Here is a 26724-nt window from a genome sequence, read left to right on the forward strand (position 1 = left end):
GTAAAGATGTCTTGTCAACAGCACATTGCAAAGTATCCCAGATATGCTCAATAATGATTCTGTCTGGGAGATTTGGAGGCCAGCGGAAGTGCTTGCACTCAGAAGTGTGTTCCTGGAGCCTCTCTGTGGCAATTGTGGGCATGTGGGGTATCGCATTGTCCTCCTGGAATTGCCTAAGTCTGATGGAATGCATATGAACATGGACTTGAATGGATACAGGTGATCAGACAGGATGCTTACATATGTGGCATCTGTCTGAGTGGTATCTAGATATTTCAGGGGGCCCATATCACTCCAACTGCACTGTGGGACCACACCATTACATAGCCTCCACCAGCTTCAACAGCCCCCTGCTGAGATGCACGGTCCATGGAATCATGAGGTTGTCTCTATACCCGTATACACCCATTCCCTCAATAGAGTTTGAAATTAGACTTGTCCCACCATGCAAGGCATTTCCTGTCATCAACAGTCAAATGTTGGTGTTGACAGGTCCAGGATAGGCATAAAGCTTTGTGTAGTGCAGTCATCAAGGATACATGAGTGAACCTTTGGCTCTGAAAGCCCATATTGATGATGATTTGTTGAATAGTTTGCATGCTGACACTTGTTGTTGACCCAGCATTGAAATCTGCAGCAATTTGCACAATGGTTGCACTTCTGAATGTTGAACGATTCTCTTCTGTAGTCACTGGTCCCGCTCTAGCAAGACCTTTTTCCAGCTGCAGCGATGTCAGAGATTTGATATTTTATTGGATTCCTGATATTCATGGTGCACTTTTGAAATGGTCATATGGGAAAATCCCCATTTCATTGCTACCAAGGAGATGCTGTGTCCCATCGCTCATGTGCCGACTATTGCACTATGTTCAAACTTACTTAAATCTTAATAATGTGCTGTTGTAGCACAATTATCTGATCTCACATTTGCAACAAACACATAGTGTCTTATATAGGTGTTGCTGACTGCAGTGCCATATTCTGAGTGTTTATGTCTCTCTGTATTTGAATACGCACACCTATAGCAGTTTCTCTGGAACTTCAGAGTAGGTGAATGTCCATCTGCCTGTCCATCCGTGAGTGTGTGTGTGTGTGTGTGTGTGTGTGTGTGTGTGTGTGTGTGTGTGTGTAAAACAGTGAAGGAATTTAATCAAATTGCAGTAAATAAATATAAAGTTAGTAAGTGACAAACAATTTGCAAGTCCCTGATAAACAGAATCCAAAAGCATTCTGTTACAATAATTAACACATCTGGAGGATCATCCATGACAGAATGATTGATACATTCATTGGTCACTAAGAGATCTGATGTTTTTGAGGATATTCACATAGACACATCAACAATTAACAATCATCATACTTATTTGACAACTGTGACTACCTGGTTTCATGACCTAGAAAGGGGTACATAGGCAATAAACTGGATATACAAGCTGACACACGCTTTCTTACAGATAACTTATAAACATTTAATGTGTAAAAGCCACAACAAACAAAAGTAGATCATGTTCAAGTGAACCATTACATGAGCCATATACAAATTTGGAACTATCAGAATAGTTGAACACCAGAGATCTAGCCAGTACAAAACAGTATTTTCTGCATAGTGAGTACAAAGTAGAGCATTATAATCATGTGTATGAGTAATATGATAAGGGTGTCACAAAAGGAAACTGCCAATATGACTGCTGCTCATGCTACTGTGTTTATTCTTTCCCTTCACTCATAGACAAGTTATCACTATGTCCACTGGGATGCTCAGACTTTTATCACTTGCTGTTTTTAATGGTGCTTGCACTTTGTTATCACCACCAGAATTGTACGAAGAGTTTGTTGCTGATCACACTAAAATTAATGACAGAAGAAGATTTGAGAGATCATTAGTTATTGATATGTCAATCTCAATGGGCAACAAAATCAAACATAAAGGCCAGAGGAATGCCCTGATAATCTCAGGTTTCTTGAACTACTTTTCTTAGGATACTGATTAAAAAGTAGGGATACTGCAAGGGGTACGCACTATCGGACTTATGAATTCTCCCAGCAGACCACAAATAACAACATGTGGTAGAACCATAACACAGCTTTGACAGCATGCAAATAAAATTGCCGGTTCTCTAAAATTTAGTGTTCTGGATGACAAGACATGGCTATACCAGTTTAATCCTGAAATCACAAGGCAATTACAGAAGTGGTGGAATTACTTTTAACTCAAGCCACAGGCATTCAAATGAACATAAAAGAATTCCATCTATCTATTCTGTATTCCAACAAATAAGTCAACCAAAGACAAATTTTATTGCTTGAATGCACATGTGCCAATGTGCAGACATTGCAACCTACTTGAAACAAAGATTTGATGCTGGTCATGTTTCCTTGCATCAGACATTCATTATTTACAAAATGAATGTTAGAGACAGCCTGTGTTGAAATAACAGTCGTACAGATGGAGAGGTCATCTTTCACACAACAAAATAATCTTGTGGAAATCAAATGTCACACAAATGATGATCTCTGATTATTATTACTATTAGAGAAGAACTGCACAGAATGTCACTAGAGTGGATAATTATAAATTCGTTACACAACCAAACAGTAGCACAGTGCTGGGCCATTCGGCACTCACAACAATTCTCGCCCACATGCTGAAAATGTAATAACTGAACTGCTGTGTTCAATTGGGGAGTGATACCTCAAGGACCCTACAGTCCTGACATGAGCTCATCAGTCTCTAAATTATTTCCAGTAATGAAGAACATATACAAAGGTGCAATATTCAACTATGAAGGAGTATCCATCCATCAGTTGAACAAAGATGGTGTGTTAAATGGAGTTGTAAAATTTCCCCAAATATTTCAATGTGCTCACTGAGAAACGGAGATACTACACTGGCTAACTGTAAAGAGATAAGAAAACAGAAAATAAAATTGTAATTAAAAAGAACATTTTGTTCATCATTCATAAGATGAACCATGAGTACTACTGATACAGCTACATAATGTTTATGTCATGCATAATCTGAATTCTGCACACTATGAGCACAGTAATGTGATCAATGCAAATTATGTGACAAAATGCTCTCTGCTTCATGATGTGGTCAGTAGTAAAAGAATTACACACCTCAGCTTACTGTACACTTACATGTTTTGTGACAAGTTTGTTATTACTTTTTAAGTGCAAGTATGTTTAAGATTTTTTGACTTCTGCCACATGCATGAGGTCCATTTCACTGTGGATCTGTGAGAAGGATATTAGCATGTCTTTTTTTTAACACACACACACACACACACACACACACACACACACACACACACACACACAATACTCCATTATCCAACTTGGTACCTCATGTTGCCCATCAAACTATTGTTCTCTGCAAGTGTTTGTATGGAACATCATTATCCAGACTCACTATAATTGGAGTCAGACGTCCCTTGGTGGTAGGACATGTTCTGAGACATCGACGGATCACCAATTTAGTATTGGAGGGCAGCGTGGAGGCTAAAAATCGTAGAGGGAGACCAAGAGATGAATACACTAAGCAGATTCAGAAGGATGTAGGCTGCAGTAGGTACTGGAAGGTGAAGAAGCTTGCACAGGAAAGAGTAGCATGGAGAGCTGCATCAAACCAGTCTCAGGACTGAAGACCACAACCACAACAACAACAACAACCACAACAACAATAACAACGTCCATTGACTACCTAATATGGATGAAAATTTGTCCTTAAGCATTTCATTGTGCTCGCATAACCACAAGTGCCGAAATGAAGATGTTTGTAAAACCAGAGAAGGCAGTGGGGAAATGTCAGCCATTAGGCTGCTGACAAAGACTGTGCCATGCCAGAAGCGAGCTCTGCAAGAAGCGATTATGAGCACTACTACTACCAGCCTCGGCCGCTCAGATCGGATCAGTATATGGACATCAGTGGACAGTTGCAGACCAGCGCTCAAAGAACAGATTGTAGTGATCCGTATCAAGTGCTTACTTTGTCCATAGCAAAGCCTATTACTGTTCGCATGTCACCTGCGACACCGATGTAACTCCAAAGTTCAGTATTGTCAATTCTGCTTTATAGAAATAAAACTACTAATGTTATTTGCTTGAATTATTGTATAGCACTCTGAGAATGACGTGTCCCTTAGGCACCCTATAAGTGATAAGTCGGCAAGACTCAAAATCAGTAATGATAGAAACGGTCACTCAGGAATTAGTGGCAATGAACAAGATGACACACTAACCAGGACAGGCACTATGACTATTTATTGAACCAGAACCTATCCTAGCCATCAATAAGGCAATGCTAAATTCAAAACTACATAGATGGATCAGAAAGCTTCACAGAAGAATATTTTATTTTGGTCCAAAAAATAAAACATGCAAGCTAATGTTGCCGAAACCATGTTTCCTTAGAAGTTCTGTAATCATGAACTTGAGCAGGAAACAGATTTATCTCAGTCAGACTCATGACTGGTCATAGTAAACTTAAGAAACACCAGCACATAATGTATATAGACAAAGAAATGTTGTGAGGAGGATGAAACCACTCCAATGCAAAACTCTGGTGGGCAAAAGACATGGAATATTTGTGTTGTTAAGTCCTGAAGAAATCATTTCTATAATTAACTAGTAAAGAGAGTCACACTACTATTTAAGGGTGCTAGTTGGCTTTACTAGACTAACAAAGAGTGAAGCTGCACAATAAAATCAGTTTCAGTGTGGGCAACAGTAGACTAAGATCACCGTTATTTTTGTCTCCCTGTATAAATCAAATCATTTCATTCCAATGGTAGATGTAAGCCAAGTTAAGGTCAAAACAAAAACAGAAGGTGTCACACAGTCCACAGAAAAGTTACAGTCAAAGGCATACTTTTATATTCAAAAGCTTTCTGATGAAAAATTGATGAACATTGTGTACGAAAGTTAGCATATGGCAACATTCCAGCACTGCTCACCTTTATCTGAATATTTTAGAATGCATCCAGAAATAGTTTCTAGAGTGCTTCTGTAGAGTAATGCAAAATCTCAATACTGTGCATGGAAATGGGCATCCCATGTGACACCAGGCCACAGGGGGGGTAAAGTGTGCCTAAGTTACTCTTGAACTGCAATTACTTATTGAAAATTGGCACATATATATTACAGAACTGTAGCATACTTTAAAATGGTTTCAAAATTTCAAAGATGCAAGGGAAAATGGTTCATACTTTGTAATTTTAATAGTAATACTGGTTTATCACAAGGACTTGCTAACTGATTACATGCTAACAGCTTTTCAGGGAAAGGTGGAAAGGAGCATGTAATTACACAGTCAAGAGAAGAAGACCATTGCTGTTAACAGATTTCAGGTATGCTCTTCGATTGAACAAGCACAGAAGAAATGCGGGGTTTTAATGTGTACAAGAACACAAACACGCAGAAATGACTATGAATGCAAAAGTGAATATATAGAATTTGAACATAAAAAAGGACCAAAACATTTATACAAAGTGCTTTTGTTCAGCAGTACTGCTAATAACATCCCTTACAGTTTCCTGCTTCTGTAGCGGCTGCTTGGTTTTCCACCTTATTCAACTGCCTCGCCCACCCCCCACCCCCCCTCCATGCCTCCTATGCTAAGAGCCATGTTTATATAAGTGTATATATTTTTATTGTTGCGGCCTATGGCCACATGTCTTTGCATTTTAGGCCATACTTTTACACAACTTCTTTTCAAAGATGTTAACTGTTTAAAAATCATCATCAAACAACACTGCAGTATCCTACATTGCTTGCATTTGTGTCATTGTGTCACTATTTCCATCACCATTATGAAAGTAATGAAGACAGTGCACTTCCTTATTTCAGCCTGTGTGAGTCAGCCATTATCACCTTCTCCGTTCCTACTCTCACAAAACTTACACTTCATTGAAACAATTCTTTTATTCTAAGTGCAGTCTGCTTTTCTTTTATAACAGTATCACAAATATCCAAAATTACAGATGACATGCATAAGTTTAGGTTCAGTTAGGTTTCCGGAACAGTCAATTTGTTGTACATATGAAGTCATGTACATGTATTACATCTTGAATTAATAATATATCTACTGCTGTATGATGTAATCTTGATAAATTTTTACACGAAAGAGCCAAAGAAACTGGTACACCTGCCCAATGCTGTGCAGGATCCCGCAAGAGCACACAGAAGTGCCACAACATGACGTGCCATTGTTCAACTAATGCCTGAAGCAGTGCTGGAGGGAATTGACACCATGAACCCCGCAGGGCTGCCAATAAATCTGTAAGAGTAGGAGGGGGTGGAGAACTCTTATGAACAGCACATTGAAGGCATCCCAGATATGCGCAATAATGTTCATGTCTGGGAGGTTTGGGGGCCAGTGGAAGTCTTTAAACTCAGAAGGGTGTTCCTGGAGGCACTCTGTAGCAATTATGAATGTGTGGGGTGTCACATTGTCCTGCTGAAATTGCCCAAATACATCAGAATGCACAATGGACATGAGTGGATGCAGGTGATCAGACAGGATGCTTACACACGTGTCACCTGCCAGAGAAGAATCTAGACATTTCAGGGGTCCCATATCACTCCAACTACACCACACACCGTTACAGAGCCTCCACTAGATTGAAGAGTCCCCTGCTGACATGCAGGATCCATGGATTCATGACAATGTCTCCATACCCATACATGTCCATCAACTTGATACAGTTTGAAATGAGACTCATCCAACCAGACAACATGTTTCGAGTCATCAACAGTCCAATGTTGGCACTGGCTGGCCCAGGCAAGGCATATAGCTTTGTGTTGTGCAGTCATCAAGGGTACACAAGTGAAACTTCGGCTCTGGAAGCCCATATCGATGATGTTGCACACTGACACTTGTTGATAGCCCAGTATTGATATCTGCAGCAATTTGCAGAAGTATTGCACTTTTGTCACTTGAAAAATTCTCTTCAGTCATTGTTGGTCCCATTCTTGCAGGATCTTTGCAAGATCTTTTTCCAGCTGCAGCGATGTCAGCGATTCACCAGGTTCCTGATATTCATGATACACTCGTGATATGGTCTTATGGGAAAATACCCAGTTCACCACTACCTCAGAGACGCTGTGTTCCATTGCTTGTGTGCCGACTATAACACATGCTCAAACTCATTTAAATCTTGATAACCTGCAATTGTACAAGCAATAATTGATCTTACAATTGTGCCACACACTTGCTGCCTTATATAGGTGCTGCCAACCTAAGCACCATATTCTGCCTGTTTACATATCTCTGTATTTAAATATGCATGCTTGTAACAGTTTTTTTTTTTGCCTCTTCAGTGTATAAAAATTAGAGGTTTCCAATAAAGGTCTGTTTGCAACCTCTGTATAGTATGAGGGTTGTTTTAACTGTTGATAGTGCATTTAGTTTCAAATAAATATGCAATTGTTCAACGAATTTATGGAGATGTCAATAGGTGACATCTTTGACAACTACTGATAGTTCGACAGGAGCATGCTGTATCATTTTCAACAAACAAATACAATGAGGTAGTACAATGTAATGAAATTAGTAAGCACAGCATATGTGCGCTCTCTCTCTCTCTCTCAAAATACCTCTCTCTGTAAATACTAGTGACACCTTACAGTCAAAGAGAACCAATGTCGCCAGTTATTAATAGTGAATCTTAATAACCAGTTGATCAATCTGTGAGATAGCAGTATTGTAGGTATTGTATTGTATGTTAACCGGGTCCTAGAAATGATGGAGAGGCTCCGTCTCCTCTGCAGCCGCAGTGGTCCACAATCCCACAACGACCACTGCAGTCCACTTCACCCCTCCTCTGCCCCACACCGAATCCAGGGTTATGGTGCGGTTTAGCCCCCAGTGGACCCCCAAGGGAACGTCTCACACCAGACGAGTGTAACCCTTATGTTTGCGTGGTAGAGTAATGGTGGTGTATGCGTACATGAAGAGTTTGTTTGAGCAGCAATCGCTGACATAGTGTAGCGGAATAAGGGGAACCAGCCCGAATTCACCGAGGCAGATGGAAAACCACCTAAAAACCATCGAAAGACTGGCCGGTTCACTGGACCTCAACACAAATCCACTGGGTGGATTCGTTCTGGGGACCAGGCACTCCTTTCCGCCTGGAAAGCTTTCCATTAGACCGCACGGCCAACTGTGTGAGTAGGAGGTAGCAGTAACTACACCTCTAGCATGATCAATGTCAAGGTTATTTTCTGCATTAGGTTTCTTCAGTTGCTGAAACATGTCTGATGCTTATGCTCAGTGCAATAGCTCTCCACAATCCTGATGGTCTGACCAATACATTACATAATAGAACAACAAGGAATACGATAGACACATGGCTTATGCAAACTAAGATCATATTTTATAAACCCTAAATGGGCCATAATCTTGTAAGGTGGTCAGAAAACCTTTCATATCTTATTACCAGGGAATGCAACCAATGCTATCAGAAAGGCTTATTGCATAAGGCAAAATGGCAGAGACATTGCTGCCGCCTAATCATTATCACCACTTGCCCAATTAACAGTTTGTCAGCAGAGTGATGCACGCGCGCGCGCACACACACGCACATTATATTATATTAATATATATATATATATATATATATATATATATATATATATATATATATTTTATACAATTTTGATGAAAAGTGACTTTGAGGTAGGGTAATTCAACAAGCTTTTATGTCCTGGGACGTGGAACCTATGAACCAAGATACAAAGTACAAATTCAAATTGATCTGGGTGGTAGCAACTATCAGCCTTCAGATGCTAATCAGTGTGAATTGGCTTCCTATAAATGACATATCCTAGTGTACCATCCAAATTCCTTCTGACTAACACACCAAGAAGGTGAAGGCATCCATCCTTTTCTGCGTTCATAGTGAAGCAAATGTTTTTTTGGATTGAGTTCAGATGTTCTGAAAACACAAAAGTATAGTATAAAAAAAAAGCATGCAGGTTTCAACATCACTAACTCCTGGGCACATTCACCGATATTGTCCATAAACACTTTGGCGATAACAGATGACAACAGGGTCTCCATTGCAACTTCATTATTTTGATCATTGTAGCGGGGCATTGAATAAAAAGTATAAGTGAACATATGTCGAAACAGATTTGTTAATTCAACAGCAAGCCTAATCACAATTAACAGCAATGAATGAGACATGGAGAGTGCAAGTGTAGAGAGAGACTGCATTGAAAATTACTCAAATATCAGAATCATTCAAATGCAGTCCTAATAAATGTAAGAAATCTGCTGTGTTCTTAATATGACACACATACCAACCCCCTAGTGGGCTGAGCACAGTAGGAAGATGCTTTGCTAAACAGTATGTTGGGGGCAACAATATTACTGACAACAGGTTGAAGGGAAGCCCCTTCCGTGTGGATCTTGAGATAGCCATGTGAGCTGCAGCTCTGTCACTGCATTTATGCTTTGAAAATGACAGTGTGAAACTGTCAAAATATTAGTAGTTGTTGAAGAAGTCATATGGTTGTATTTTTGTAAGTTATTCGAACATTTTAAATGACAAGAGACATTCAAGGTTTCACACTTTTTCCTTCTACATGGTGGAAATTTGTTGTAGCTTATGAACAATGGGTAAACTTAATGGTAGTAGACTGGGACCACAATGTGGAGTGTCGCTTTTGTTAAACTCTGAGACCATAATGTTTTTCCAATGTTTACTAAAACTGTGCATTATATTAATCCACCTGCTGTCAGTTGGATCAAGCAATGGCACTGGTTTCGATCTTCTTCAGGAAAGAATTGATTGTACTTGCCAACAATTTTGTTTTGTTTCCAAGGAATTATTTCGGCTACATTTAACAACTGTTTCAAAAATTTTGATACTTTCTTGGCATCGGCTTGACGTTGTTTCATGGTCACTGTTTGGCTGGGAATTTAATTCAGTAAGCGCATAGCACTCAATGAACGTTTCTGTGCCCAGGTGTTTTATAATCAATTTCACAGTCAAGGCTTTCGAGGCCACAGCTTTATCTGTGCTGGAGAAAGATTCATTTTACACTGATGCCCAAGAGCTCACTGGTTGTCAAACAAGCTGTTTTTAGATGCTGCCCAAGAAGTAATGAGAGAAGAATGTCGTGTTGATTGGGGCACCTTCCACAAAGAGTAATAGAAGAGCAGCTAAGATGGCTGCTTTGTGTTCACAGAGGACAGTTCCTGATACTGTTACCATATCCGTGGACAAGAGAAATGCCACAGTTGTCTTGGACAAATAGGATTACATTCAAAAGATGCAGTGTTTGCAGTCTGATCCAGTGTACCACAGGTTTGGTGCTGACCTGACAAAAAGTGTTGAGAGGCAGACTACCAACTGCCTGATGAAAAGTTCCTTGATGCAAGTGACTATTAAGTCTTCATTCTTATCAAAATGTCCCTCCAATGTCTCCCAAAATTATGCCTTCCAAAGAAGGGGTTTTCTTTTACGACTATTATCAGTAACATTTAGTAAGGTATGATATTCTCTCTCTCTCTCTCTCTCTCTCTCTCTCTCTCTCTCTCTCTCTCTCTCTCTCTCTCTCTCTCTCTCTCTCCCTCCTCGCATTTTTCTAGCTGAATCCTTATGATTTTTGAGGTTAGATTAGGTGCCGGATCAACGAAATGTGAAAATCTGTGACCTGAGAAACCCCACTTAAAAGTCCCACTCCATCATAATAATTTTAGTGAAAGACAAGCAAGATACATGTGTCATTATTAACCAACCTTGAATTGAATGAGTTATGATGCCAATAAGATATCAGCAGAGTGCCTTACACAGGAAGCATTTTCAACAAGGTTGGTCATATTCTGTGAAAACAAAACTTGAAAGGTGTTTTTTGAACACCATTGAATATTGGGGGCCATTTTGGGTACATAAAGCATGATCTTGCTTTGCATATCATGGACAACTGTCGCATTCTTTATAATGTCACATACTTGGCAGTACTATGGGGAACTGGTGTCTTAAGTGTCATGTGCTTACAACAGCTCAGCAAATATGTTCTTGAGATCAATGCTTTGGCACCACCATTCACTGCAATATACCAATATACAATATGGAGATTCTGGCATGCACTTCCAGTTATTGGCATAGTGTTATTACATACGTACTTAAGATTAAATTGTAAAAAGCATTTTAGCCTCAAAAAGTCACAAAGTGTACCTACTGAAATATTGGCAGTTGACAAAGATGTTACCTAGCAGTAAGTTATTTGAAGGTTTTATACACCAGGAGAAACTCAAGTTTCAAATATGCATCTACTAACAAAGTATTTCATATCTGTGAATAAAGGAAGTGAAAATTATTGTTTAGATTTTACTTTGAAATTTCTACTAACTTTGTCAATGTACAAATCATTATACCTATTTCACCACATTTAATATTGTTTGATTGAAAGTTCCATACATCAGTTGCATTAGAAGTTTTGGCCATTCTGTTCTACAAACACACAACTCATTGTGTGAAGAGAAGAAAAACCAAAGCAATTAAAAACTCACACTTTTGATATAATCAGTATTTCATGCTTCAAAACCATAAGGCTGCAACTTTTAAATGCCATCTCATTAATTTTATTTTACTGCTGCTTAGTGAAAAAGTTAATCGTGTAAATCCACAACAACCTCACATTTACATATAATGGACTACTTATACACACAAATGTGTTATAGATCATATTATGTTGTAATGTGACTGTCAACTGATTCTACAACAAAGAACACACGTGCTGTTCTATGAAAAGATAAAAATCTTACATTTCAAAGATAATCACCCAGTGAATAATGAAAACCTTACCATGTACTGTCTGGTGCACATCTTCTTGGAGCTACCTCCTGAAATATTTCATAATACTATTAAGGAATGAATTAAAAAATAAAACAACAAAGAAGAGATATTACCAAGACTGCTACTATTTATAGACATTTTATAAATCTGGAATTTTACTTTTCATGAAACACACACACACACACACACACACACACACACACACACACACACACACACACACACACACACACACATTAAATACAAAATCTATTTATGAGAAATAGTACATATCTCAGTTCCACTACAGAGAGAAATTCTCCCACTGCATATGAAAAATATGTGCCTTCAGCTCTAACTGAAGCTGAATTTCATTAAACTCAGCAGTATATTACAATGAGTTAAAGCATCACATATTAGCCAATACAATAAATGAAATCTAACAGACCATCTTATGGTTTCCAGTGTCATGTGCACTGGCTTGAAGCAGTCTGACACATTAAACTTTGTTCTAGACCGTGAAATGTAAGGTTCCAGGTCTAAGTACCAGCCCACCACATAGTTCCAATATGCCTGGAAGTTTAAGGTTTTTGACTACATTATAGCCTGCAGTTAATAACAATTATTTAAAATTTGATATCCATAGATCCACTTTCCACAAGCACTACACAATAAGAGGTTCTCACACTGAAACAATAACTGACAGTATGTGTACAGAGTGACAAAATGGAATAACATAAAACCAGTCACACGTAAACCTCATTTGATCAATACCTGAATGTTTGTGATTATTCTGGTATCCATATCACATACAACTGATGAAGGAAATAGAATCCAATGAAGAGCAGCACATTTTGTTACAGGTTCATTTAGAAATCACAAAAGCATCACAGAGATGCTCAATCAACTCCAGCAGTAGAGGATACAACAGAGGCATTTAGCATCAGTCAGGTTTACTATTAAAATTCCAAGTGGGTATATTGTTAGAAGTGTCAACCAATGTATTACTTTCTCATATGTATATCTTGTGAAATGACAATGAAGGCGAAATTACAGAGAGATTCTTTATCAGAAAGAGGCTTACCACAATATTTCTTCTCATAGGCAATTTGTAACTGGAACAGGAGAGGAGGAAAGTGCCAGTAGTATGCAAAGTATCCACTGGCACACAGAATAAGGTGGTGTACAAAGTATAGGTGCAGACATAGCTATCCACACTTCACAGTCCCTAGAGGAGCAATACGTAGAGGATTTTAGTATAATATATTTCATCACTTAAGGGAACATTGTATGTGAAATTCGTTGAAATTTGACATTTTCTGTTTTCTACTCCATAGTGTACTCTGGACTTTCCTCAACGTTTTGGTATGTAATACATTAAAATCAGACAATTGTGACCCCTTCAAATAATATTTTTAATGTTGATATGTGACTGTCAAATTTCGTGGCTACGAATTTACTGCCACAATTGAGCAGTCATATCTTGGGAACTACACAGTCTAGAAGGTTGTGAATTACTTTGTTTTGTGCCTACTGCTACATCTAAGAAGTTGGCTTTACGAATAAAGAAATCAGTTCTTTGTTTCTGATAACAGTTTTCTTTGAAAGTAGTATAATTATCAGCTATTTTTATAGTAAACTAACTTCTTCTGCTTTTTATACGTAAATAAAATGACTAAGCGTAAAAGTAACTTCAAGAAATGCAAATTTGTGGGTAACAGATATGTGAGACCTTCATTTTCTTGTGACGTACTAGAAAACACCAATGAAAAGCCATGTCATGCGTTGTGTCCACCTCCACCAAACACTTGGCATAAATATAGGCAAGCTGAATTTTCTGACACCTTGAATGAAATTACACATAAACATTATCTTCCTTTGGCAGTAATGGAGGCAATCAAACCTATTTACAGAGATTTGGCATATCCTGAGCTACTAAAGAAGTGTTTACATGGAAAGACCCAGAATGTGAATGAGTCCTTCAATAATGTTGTGTGATGCCATGTGCCTAAAAATGTATTTGTTGGCCTTATGACTCTAAAGTTAGCAGTGTCTGATGCTGTAATAACTTTTAATGGTGGGAACTATGAAAGACTTAAGGTTCTGGAGAAGTTAAGGGTAAGATTTGGACAGAATACAGGTAAAGGACTGCTGAAACTGGATGAGCTTCATGTACATGAAGCAGAGTTAGCTGGCCAGAAAAAAAAGGGGGGAGGAGGCAAGCACTGGGCTGTTGTGACATTGAAGAAGACACAGACTATGGGACAGGGAGATTCTAGTGCACAAAAGACACAGAAATGTAGGTCTGTATAACAATTTGTAATAAAAATGATTTAAACCTCAATACTTCTGAACTACATGTTTTGCAATAAATGACCCGATTTCTAAGACCCAATTTCTAAAGTACTGACGGTAGAGACATGAAATTTTCACAGAATGCCAAGTGTGAGGTTCAACACATAAGGAACTAGAATAATTTAAATATCCTGAGTTGTTTTGTTTTTGTGTTCATTTATTTACAAATTTCTGCCAAAAAACTGAGTGTTTGAAAAAAAAAGAAGAAGATAACATGCCCCACAATACAATTTCAGTAATAATTCTAGTTCAGTGTATCTAGAAAGGTGCATTCAATAATTATGGAAAATTGTAAATTGGTGTCTTAAAAAGATAATGGGTCACAAAATTCGATAATTTAACATTGGCAGCATAAGGCATACAATATCCCCTTAAAGATAGTGCTAGAAACTTTGTAAGTAAACTTTTGTGAGACACTATCTACCAGTTCAGGATTCCTAACATCTTTGTGTTGTTCTCCCAAGTGTCAAACACGCATGTGACTATTCACATTTTCTTTGATTCATTGAATATCTCTTCTTGATCCTATCTGGAATGTGTCACACACTTGATCAATATTCCTGGATGATTCAGGTGATTGTTTTGTAAGTAATCTTCTCTATAGCCTGATAGCATTTCCCTAGTATACTACCAATGAACTCAACCCAGAAATATGTTCTATCTACAACTGAGCTTATGAAATCATTCTATTTCACGTCCATAAAAACTGCTACACTGTTACAAGTTGACTGATTCCAACAGTGACTCAATGATATTGTAGTCACAGGATAGAATGTTTATTCATGTTGTGAAACTCACAGTTTTGTATTTCTAAACATTTACCCAAGTTCACAAAATTTACACTTGTTTCAACTTTTATCAAAATCTGCTAGAATATTTTTGTAGCTTTGTTCAGACAGTCCATTATTGATACCTGTATCATCTGCAAAAAGTCTGAGGTTACTATTATAGTTATCTTTGAGGCATTAATGTACAACATATTATTGTACTTTCATTAATTAACACTAGTGTGATACTAAATCAAATACGTTTATACGTTTTGGAAGTCAAGATGTACCACAGCTACTTAACTGCCTTGATCCATAGCTTTCAGGATGAAATGTTGAGTACATCAAGTTGGGTTGACCAATATTGGTTGAATCCATGCTGTATGGCATGAGAGACATGATTTCAAAGATAATGGACAGCAGTTTCGTGGACTGTTTTTGTTACCGTTCTTCTAAACAGGTGTCTGCCAGCTGCATTATCTCCTAATTATGAGCATAGCTTTTTGTCTGAGTGATCTACGGTATAATACAGGGCTAACTCGGCCACAATTTCCATAGAGAATACCACAGAGATTCCATTGGGTCCTAAGCTTTTCTGAACTTAGCATAATGAAAGGGTTGGAGAGAATATATTTATAATACCACAAATTACTTTTTCTTCCCGTTGCATTTATGGCTAGATTCTGGGTAGAATGACTGCTTGCCTGTATTTGCCACAGCCGCTATTTACAAAATTTCATTTCCGTGAGTTCTGTTGGATATATGCATATGGAGCTGAAGAATATTCATAGGTTCTGCTCTCAGAAACCATTGTTTAAGTTACCAAAGTTGGTTCTGGGAAGGTGTATGGTGTCTTTCTTAGTGTTTACACCAGCTAAGACCATTAAAATGTTATGTTATACTCTCTCAAGAGTTAAATAAGTCTGCCTTTCTCTGTACACACTCAGTTTCCTGATTTATTCAACTTTAATATGCATCCCATATATTTGAGCAGTCCTCAAGCATGGGATATATAAGTAATTTTTATGGAATTGCCTTTGTAGACAAAATGCAGTTCCCCAGAATCCTATCATGACCTGCAGCCAACCATGTGTTTACCTACAACTGACACTGGGGTTTATCCAGTTTATGCCTGTACAAATTGTACTGTACATGACTTACCCACATTGCGGCTCATAAGCCGATTTTCATGAGATACATTGAGTTCCCAGTTCTTGATAAAACAATGTAGCTGCCAGTCTTCATATCCGGATGATATTTTGTAAAAATGTAACTGGATATCACTGCAATTTTTAACAAACACACTGTCTTCATAAATAACTGCATCATTTATGAAGAGTCCAAGATGGCAACTAAATACTATTTTCTAAGTCATTAACGTACAAGCCGAACACCAACAGCACTATGACAGTCACCAGTGGCACACTAGATATCACTTTAGTGTCTGTACATTACTATCTCCATCAGAAGTTACTTGATGTGCACTGCCTGTCGGCAAATTTTACAATCTACTTCCAAGCCATGCAACACACCCCTTACAAATGCATTTTATTTAGAAGGCACTCAATGTGATACCGAATCACAAGCATTGCAGAAGTGCACTAACATTGTGTCAACCTCATTTCCTCTAGCCATGACCCTAGGAATAACATGTGAATAATGGGGTTGAGTTTTGTATAATCAATAACCTATGATGAAGAACTTGTGATTATTTCCAAAGAATGGGTACTTTTGTTCCAGGTAGGCACAAGTTTTGAACTCAGAGTATGCTCTAGATGTAACATGGATGACCGACATGAAATAGATGAAGCATGGAAGGTCAGTTTTTGGGAAGTACTACAGTCAACTTCACTTTATTGACAGAATTCTAGAAAACTGTATCTCATCTGTAAAGGAGACCAAATACAAAACACTTTTTCAACCTATTCTTGATTACTGTTTTAGTGCCTGGGTTCGCCACCAGAACACACAAAATGACACTGAATCAATTCAGAGGCAACTGCTAGGTATGTTACTGGTATATTTCATCTGTCATATATTGGCAATTCTTTACTTATTCAATGAGGCTCTCGGAAACCAGTTAGAGTGCTGCAACCATTTCTTACTTCACACCAATTTTATCTAAATAAAACCTACAATTATTGTGAAGTGTTAGAAATGTGTCTTGTAAAAGGAAAATGTTTTTTTTGTCATTGAATGCTCACCTTGTATTTTCATGACAAATATCTGGAATAAACAAGGAATGTTTTATTGTGAGTAAACCAGGAAAAATTCAAAAATCATACAAAAACTGTACTTTAGGAATTTTTATCAGATGTTTGTACATGTACTATTCCATTTCAACAAACAATTCCCAGTTGAGAAGATAATTTGATGTTCATAATGTGGGTTCAGAACTTGCCAAGATTTGTGTTCTAATGTTATGGAAAAGATAGTTGCTACTCACCATATAGCAGAGATGCTGAAAAAGATGTAACAAAAAGAGGGATTGCTCCATAGTGGTGGGAGACAGTAAAGTGTTGCTGGGAGCATGCAGGGATGGGATGGAGGGTAGGCTGCTAGGTGCAGTCGGGAGGTTAGACAGAGGGTGGGGATGGGGGATGAGAGGGGGCAGTAGAGGAAAATGAGAGAAAGACAAAGACTGGGTGCTTTGGTGGAATAGAGGGCTAAGTAGTGCTGGAATGGAAACAGGAAAGGGGCTACATGGGTAAGGGTAATGATTAACGAAGGTTGAGGTCACAAGTCTTATTAAAATGTAGAATAAATTGCAGGAAGAGTTCCCACGTGCACAAGTCACAATAGCTGGTGTTGGTGGGAGGTATGCAGATGGCACAGGCTGTGAAACAGTCATTATGAAGAACATCGTGTTGGGTGGCACGCTAAGCAACAAGGTGGTCCAGTTCTTTCTTGCTACAGTTTTTCTGTGTCTATTCGTGTGGATGGACAGCTTGTCGGTTGTCATACACATATAGAATGTAGCACAGTGGTTGCAGCTTAACTTATAGATCATCTGATTGGTTTCACAGGTAGCACTGACTTTGATGACATGAGTGATGTTTGTATCCCAACTGAAGCAGGTAGTGGTGAGGGAATGTATGGGACAGGTCTTGCATCTAGGTCTATGACAGCGATAAAAGCCATGAGGCAAGGGACTGAGAGAAGGGGTTGTGTATGGATGGATGAGGATATTGTGTAGGTTCAGTGGGTGGGAGAATATCACTGAGGGAGGAGTGAGAAGACTAGTTGCATATGATATTTCTCATTTCAGGGGAAAGCGAGAGGTCGAAGCCCTGGCAGAGAATTTAATTCAGTTGCTCCATTCCTGGGTGGTACCGAGTCACAATGGAAATGCTCCTCTGTGGCTGGACAGTGGGACTATGACTATGGAAGGCATGGAACATCTGTTTCTGTACCAGGTTGGGATGGTAATTACAATTTCCAAAGGCCTCAGTGAGAGCCTTGGTATATTTTGAGGGGGACTGCTTGTCACTACAGATACGATGGCCATGGCTCGATAGGCTGTATGGAAGGAAGTTCTTGGTATGGAATTGGTGGAAGCTGTCGAAGTGCAGGTATTGCTGGTGTTTAGTAAGTTTGATAGGATTAGGGGTACTGACACAGCCATCTTTGAGGTGGAGGTCAACATCAAAGAATTTGATGGGTTGAGTACGACTAGCTGAAGTGAATGGGGGAGAAGGGGTTGAGATTCTGGAGGAATGTGCATTGAGTGTCCTCACCCTCGATCCAGATCATGAACATGTTGTCAATGAATCTGAACCAGATGAGAGGTTTGGGATTCTGGGTGTTTAGGAAGGATTTCTCTAGATGGCCCATGAATAGGTTGGCATAGGATGGTGGCATGCAGGTGCCTATAGTGATACTCCAGATTTTTTTGTAGGTAATATCTTAAAAGGAGAAGTAATTGTGGGTCAGGATAAAGTTGGCCATGGTGACATGGAAGGAAGTCATTGGTTTGGAATACATCATACACTGTAAAAGGTAGTGTTCAATAATGGTAAGACCATGGGCATTAGGGACATTAGCATAAAGGGATATGGCATCAATAGTGACAAGCAGGGCACCATATGGTAAGGAAACAGGAACTTTGGAGAGGTGGAGGAGGACATGGATGGTATATTTTATATAGGAGGGTAGTTTTGGGAAATAAGCTTAAAGGGTTGGTCTATGAGAGCAGAGATTCTCTCAGTAGGGGCACAACAACTGACCACAAAGGACATCTGGGGTGGTTGGGTTTATGGACTTCAGGCAGCATGTAGAAGCAGTACGAAACAGTAGTGGCGGAGCTTTTGTCAGCAGGTAATATTATGAGGTGCATTCACGTTCTAAGGCCTCCGATTTTTTTTTCCTAATTAACTACTCACCTGAAATCGATTAAACTGGTGTTACTTTTCGACGTAATAGCCCTGCAGATGTACACATTTTTCACAACGCTGACGCCATGATTCCATGGCAGCGGCGAAGGCTTTTTTAGGAGTCTGTTTTGACCACTGGAAAATCGCTGAGGCAATAGCAGCACAGCTGGTGAATGTACGGCCATGGAGAGTGTCTTTCATTGTTGGAAAAAGCCAAAAGTCACTAGGAGCCAGGTCACGCGAGTAGGGAGCATGAGGAATCACTTCATAGTTGTTAACACGAAGAAAGTTGCGTAACGTTAGCTCGATGTGCAGGTGCGTTGTCTTGCTGAAACAGCACACGCACAGCCCTTCCCAGACGTTTTTGTTGCAGTGCAGGAAGGAAGGAATTTGTTCTTCAAAACATTTTCGTAGGATGCACCTGTTACTGTGGTGCCCTTAGGAACGCAATGGGTAAGGATTACGCCCTCACTGTCCCAGAACATGGACACAATTTTTTCAGCACTGGCAGTTACCCGAAATTTTATTGGTGGCAGTGAATCTGTGTGCTTCCATTGAGGTGACTGGCGCTTTGTTTCTGGATTGAAAAATGGCATCCACGTCTCATCCATTGTCACAGCCGACGAAAAGAAAGTCCCATTCATGCTGTCGTTGTGCGTCAACATTGCTTGTCAACATGCCACACGGGCAGCCATGTGGTCATCCATCAGCATTCGTGGCACCCTCCTGGATGACACTTTTCGCATTTTCAGGTCGTCATGCAGGATTGTGTGCATAGAACCCACAGAAATGCAAACTCTGGAGGCGATCTGTTCAACAGTCATTCGGCGATCCCCCAAAACAATTCTCTCCACTTTCTCGATCATGTCGTCAAACCGGCTTGTGCGAGCCCGAGGTTGTTTCGGTTTGTTGTCACACAATGTTCTGCCTTCATTAAACTGTCGCACCCACGAATGCACTTTTGACACATCCATAACTCCATCACCACATGTCTCCTTCAACTGTCGATGAATTTCAATTGGTTTCACACCACACAAATTCAGAAAACGAATGATTGCACACTGTTCAAGTAAGGAAAACGTCGCCATTTTAAGTATTTAAAACAGTTCTTATTCTCGCCGCTGGCGGTAAAATTCCATCTGCAGTATGGTGCTGCCATCTCTGGGACGTATTTACAATGAACGCGGCCTCATTTTAAGACAATGCACATGTTTGTATCTCTTTCCAGTCCGGAGAAAAAAAATCTGAGGCCTTAGAACTTGAATGCACCTCTTATATGGTTGGGATCAGTTTTTAGGTTGTGGATAGCGGATATTTCTGCAGATATAAGGTTAGTTTGCATGTTGAGGGATTTGCGGAATTATGGTGAGGCAAGATTAGAGGTTAAGAAATTGTGGAGGATTAACAGGGGGTGATTCAGGGGCATTGTAGATGGGCCACAGTTGGATGGAGGAGTGAACTGAGTCGAACAGGTTTCAACATTAGTCTGTTTCTCACTGGCAGGAGAAGGAAAGAAGATTGTAGAGGTGGTGGACAGTGAAACTTTTGCCCTCAAGGAACCAGAGCAACAGGCACAAAGCACCTGAAAAAGCTCCCCAGCCTCCTCATTTCATACTACCTAAAGCCTTAGCCTGGCAGAAGTATAAGTCCTTTCGAAAGGCCTCACCTTTCGCCTTACTCCGAAAAACAATCTTGCAGGTCTTGTTAAAGTCCTCCTCTCCTTTTCCCAATTTGCTACAGTGGAAGCACTTTCTCGCTTCCAACCCTACCAGTCAGACTCAACCAAAGACCAATGCTGAACTCTGTCTGACTCAGTTCACTCTTCCATCCAACTGTCATCCACCACAACTTCCCCAAATACCACCTGTTGACTTTCCACAATTTCCTAATCTCGAAACTTACCTCACAATCATTCCCTAAATCCCTAAACATTCAAAGGGAGCTTACATCTGCTGAAAGATCTGCAATCCACCACCTAAAAGCTTATCCCAATGTTATAATCCTACCTGCTGACAAAGGCTCCATCACTGTTGGTTTGAATCGCAAGGATTACCTAGCAGAACAACTCCGCCAGTGTTAGATTCACCCTCCTACTGTGACCTCATTCAAGAAATCCAGTAGGATCTCCCATCTCTCCTCAAATCCTTAGGCCCATCCCAGAACCTCTCACGTGAGTCCATCTCTCTCCTCATCCCTCTCACTCCCCACTCTCTGACCTACATGTCCTAAGTACATAAACCCAACCACTCAGGACACCCCACAGTAGCTGCTTACTAAGAGACTCTCTGCACTCATAGACTAACACCCGCAACTTACCCTCCTTTATAAAGAATACCACCATCAACTCTCCACAGTTCCTGTTCCTTTAGCACACACAGCCCTGTTTGGCACTATTGTTGCCATCTCCCTTTCCACTAAAATTCCTAATGCCCACAGCATTACTGCTATTGAACACTACCTCTCACAATGACTGACAGATTCCAAACCCCAACTACCTCCTTCCTAGTTGCCACAACCATCTATATTGTCACCCACAATTACTTCACCTTTGGAGGTGTTACCTAAAAGCAAATCTGGGGTATCGCCATGGCACCTACATGGCACCATTCTATGCCAAACTATTCATGGGCCACCTAGAGAAATTCTTCCTAAACACCCAGAACACCAAACCCCTCATCTGCTTCAGATTCATTGACAACATCTTCATGATCTGGATCAAGGGTGAGGACACACTATCCACATACCTCCAGAATCTCAACACCTTCTCTGCCATCACCTTCATCTGGTCCCAGTCAACCCGTCAAGCCACCTTCTTTGATGTTGACCACCATCTCGAAGTACCTCTGTCCATACCAAACCTACCAACCAGCAGCGACAAATCCATTCCAACAGCTGCCACCCATTCCATACCAAGAAGTTCCTCTCATACAGGCTAGCCACCCATGGTGTCACATCTGTAATGACACGCAGTCCATCTTGAAATATACTGAGGGTCTAATTGAGGCCTTTACAAATGGTAATTACTCTCCCAACCTTGTATAAAAACAGATCTTCTGTGCCTTATCTTTCCAGTTACCAACACCTCCGAAAGTCCCATTGTCCAGCCACAACTGCCAAGGACCTGTGCAACTGAAATACATTGTCTGCCAGGGTTTCAATTACCTTTCGTTGCACCCTGAAATGAGAGATATCCTAACCACTTCCCTTTTCACGCTTCCCACTGTGGTAGTCCACCGCCCACTGAATCTACACAATATCCTCATACATCCCTACACAATCCCTGCTCCCAATCCCTTGCTTCATGGCTCATATTCCTGTAATAGACCAAGACGCAAGACCTGTCCCTTATGTACTCCTACAATCACCTACTCCAGTCCAGTCACAAATCACCTATCCCATCAAAGGCAGGGCTACCTATGAAATCAATGAGGTGATCTACAAGCTAAGCTGTAGTCACTGTGCTGGATTATATGTGGGCATACAACCAACTAGCTGTTTGTCCACATGAAACGGCCATCAACAAACTGTGGTCAAGGAACAGTTGGACCACCCTATTGCTCAGTACACTGCCCAATATGAAGTCCTTTGTTTCAGTGACTGCTGCACAGCCTGTGCCCTCTGGATCTTTCCCACCAACATACCCTATGTTCCCGTAATCCTCGTAGCATCAACCTTCGTCAGTCATTATCCTTACCCATCTAGTTCTATCCCTGTTCCCATTCCAGCACTACGCAGCACTACTTTCTCTTCTTCTCTGCTACTGCTCCCTCTTACCCCCACCCTCTGTCTAACTTCATAACTGAACCTAGCCAACCCTAATCTCCACCTTGTCCCTGCATGTTCCCAGCAGCACTTTACTGTCCCTCCACCCCATACACTGCCCGCCCCAGCCTCCCCCTTACCCCCACTCAGTTGTCTCTCCCATAATGCACTGCTGCTCACAGTCTGGCTCCAACTGCCAGAGACTGTGGTCGTGTGTGTGTGTGTGTGTGTGTGTGTGTGTGTGTGTGTGTGTGTGTCAGGGGCCTTGTTGGCTGATAGCTAACTTTCATATAGTCTTTTTGTCATTCTTTTCTGTGAATCAGCACCTTCACTATATGGTGAGTAGCACCTATACCTTTCATAATATCGTTACATTTTCCAGTGAAAGGTTTATGTTCTGTTACTTTTGTATGAAAGACATCTGCAACAGCTCATCTGTCAATAAAGCTGTAAGTTATTAAAAATATATGAAATGTGACATTTTCCATTCAGTTTAGATGCCTGATGATTCTGTGTGTATGAAGCCCAGGATTCTTGCACTTCTGCTAATTTTCCTATTTGCATATTACACAGAATTGTACAAAGCACTGAAAGATGAGGTGCTGTGTGTGGCAGTAATGAGTAACTTCAACAATTCTTCTCATTCTTTTACATACTTGGATTCTGCCCATCAGCTACGATTTTGACAGTGTATTTCTTTCAGTGTGTTCAAGGCAGATTTTGACATATCATCTTTGACTATTTCTTTGTGCATTTAGTTATATTTCTTGAGAAGTTTATCATTATTACCATATACTTCACATCACATTACAGGAACAGTAATAATGCTCCAAAATTTTAGTTCACCAGGTAGAATATTTTGCTCTTCAAAAGAAAAGATATTAGCAAGCTCACAACACATAGACAGAAGATAATTTTTCTTGTTAGCTCTGTCAGAGCTATATTTGACAGGTCACTTACTGCTATCTCTGTGAAGAAATGCTAAATTTGACTTAATCAGGAAGGCAACGCAACAGTGGTTTTCATAGCTGTTGCCCATAACAAAAATAAGTTTAAATTAAGTTTATTATGTGGTACCTACCCTTGTTATTCCATTAAAACCAACTAATACCCTTTAAGAGTAATATGAGTCCCCGCACGTGGTCTTTGTTAAACACAATCTCTTCAGGAATTAGAGACCAAAGATTTGATGTCTTATGGTCTCAGGTGATTGCCACTGGAAAATAAAATGTAGGGAAGTTTCGACCCCCACACAAATAGCCTACACTTAGGGACTTCTTCTTCTATTTACATTGTGTATAGATGTTTCCTGAAGCTCCCATGGGCTGTCATTAAATTCATCATGAGTTTAACCTACCTTCTGTTCAACAGAAATGCTTACTAAATCCCAAATCCGAAAATTTGTGTGTGACTGTCAAATCTATAACTAATAAAGCACGTAAACAGAATTAACCACATTTAATGTAGGTGAGAATTACTGTACCATTCTACATAAGGTATAATTTTCCAACACTTGAAAAAATTTTAGCACAAACTCACAAATCTGAATGAGCCTTTCGTAAGGTGTCTGATGTATTCTTCTGTTATGCATTAATGAGAAGTTATTGAAGGGAAGAGTCTTTCTCAACTTATTGGATTTACAAGAACTTGCGCTGGACTAAATGTGAACTTAAGGCTTTGCGCACACACATGTATTACAGAACATGATTGATATGAAAAAGTTTCACAGAAAAGATGGTTACATATGCTGTTAAATTACTTTTCAGGTGTGATTCTCAACAGCCAGCAAATAATGTAATATAACCAGAGCAAAATAATACAACAATACTGGAAAATTAGTAACTGAAAATCAATGTTTATTTCACTGTAATGCATCTTTTACATTTTACAGTGAGGCAATGACATTTTTCTCCACATGAAATATATATTTGATATTAATACTTACAATATTCTCAGTTTCTTCTGCTTCCAAATTTAGCTCCGGATCCTCCTTTATATGAGTGGGTACTGGTAGTACAAATGGAACTTCAACATGCTGAAAGCAAAAATCAAATACAATCTGTCGATTAGAACTGTTGAAACACTTCTATAATGTAACTTGACTCAATATTTTATTATGTACACCATCACGCTTTTCAGTGATTGTCATCTCTCATGCTACTTGGTTGGTTTAATGGCCAAGAGACAAACAATGAGGTCGTAAGTCCCTCACACGTGGAACAGTAAAACCAACAAAACTACATGCCAAAGAAGGGTCTGATGCACAAAACCTAAGGAAAGAAAATGCCAAGGCCCACTTAAGGTCAACAAACCAAGATAAATGAACAAGAAAGAAGAAAAGGGGGGGGGGAAGTAAGAAAGGTGTGTGAGGTGCCCCATACAAGAATAATCTGGAGGTCCCCAAAGGCAGAAAGTGGAATGGGGGACATAACCACAGTAATTTACAAGAGGCACCCCACTGAACAATACCCAGAAAAGACTAGCAATACAGGCAGGGCAAGAGAAGCACAGAAAAACAGAAGACGAATACCAAGTAAAAAAACGCAAGAAGGGGGTAGAAGAGCAAAAGGGTGGGTAGGGGGAGGGCTGGTGTGCACCAGCAAAGCCAGGCAGCTGCTGTCCATTCAGGTAAAAAAAAAAAGCAACAGGGCATCCTGCTAAGCCCTCAATGAGGTGACAGCTATGGTGCCCTCTCTGTGCATGTGTGTGTGTGTGTGTGTGTGTGTGTGTGTGTGTGGTGTGTGTGTGTGAGAGAGAGAGAGAGAGAGAGAGAGAGAGAGAGAGAGAGAGAGAGAGAGAGAGAGACTGGTAAAAAGCTCATTTACAAATAAACCATAAAACCATGTCAGCCACAGAGACATCGTCTGCTAATACAGGGTTAGTAAACCAGGAAGAGCCTGCAACAGGGCAACCAGGTTAGGACAGTGCAGCAAAATGCTGACAACTATTAAACAGGCACCACAACAAGAGTGCGGTGGATTCTTAGAGGAGATGACTGTCAGCCACGTATGGCTGACGCGGAGCCAGCAAAGGACAATAGAGTCCATGCAAGAAGCCCACATGGAGAACCTCCACAAATTTGTCATCTCCTTTATCAGCTGTAGTTCAGCAAATTTGGAGCATGCCATTCAATTTTCCAAATCTTAGAACTTTTTCACATAATACTGATCAAAGGGTAAACTTTGGAATACCAGTCTCAAGAGGCAGTTTGCTGGTAGCCAGTTTGCCCAGCATGTCATTGATTTCATTCCCCGGAATACCAATGTGGCCCACAGGCCGGACAACGACCACCGACCATGCACATTGTTTAAGGGCAGAAAAGAAATTCTGGTTAATCAGGTCCAAGGGATGGCGAGGGTAACACTGGTCAGAGATTACTGCTCAAAGAGTCGCTATAGAAGAGGAAGGACTCACCAGTGCAGGAACAGATATGCTCCAGAGCACAAGTGATGACTACCAACTCTGCAGTGAGAACGCTGCAGCCATCTGGCAAAGAGTGGAGTTCATTACATCTCTACATGGACATAAGCCAGCTACCAATTGAGCCATAAGTATAGACTACTTTGAGAATCCTGAAACACACCAAGAGTGGATAAAAGCCAGAGGCAGGGGACCTCAGGATGAGCTGAGTCTTTCGGACCTTGTGATAGGTCAAAACAGAGCTGCAGATGGGGGGTGCAC

The 26724-nt window shown here is 40.1% G+C and overlaps 1 protein-coding gene across 8 annotated transcripts in view; it reads right to left on the reverse strand.

The window, feature by feature from the left end:
- Positions 1–26724, reverse strand: part of LOC126295241 (zinc finger protein 492-like) — a 244249-nt gene that overhangs the window by 93089 nt on the left and 124436 nt on the right. For 7 of the 8 annotated variants that reach the window (XM_049987596.1, XM_049987595.1, XM_049987594.1 and 4 more), the window contains 2 exons: positions 24989–25078; positions 11817–11854 (listed from right to left, as the gene is read on the reverse strand). In XM_049987596.1, the coding sequence (XP_049843553.1) occupies positions 11817–11854; positions 24989–25078 (128 nt within the window). Of the gene's footprint in view, positions 1–1372; positions 1846–11816; positions 11855–24988; positions 25079–26724 lie in introns of those variants that run through there. The other variant, XM_049987597.1, reaches the window with a different exon arrangement.

This window comes from Schistocerca gregaria, chromosome 11 (assembly GCF_023897955.1).
Source record: "Schistocerca gregaria isolate iqSchGreg1 chromosome 11, iqSchGreg1.2, whole genome shotgun sequence".
Taxonomy (NCBI): domain Eukaryota; kingdom Metazoa; phylum Arthropoda; class Insecta; order Orthoptera; family Acrididae; genus Schistocerca; species Schistocerca gregaria.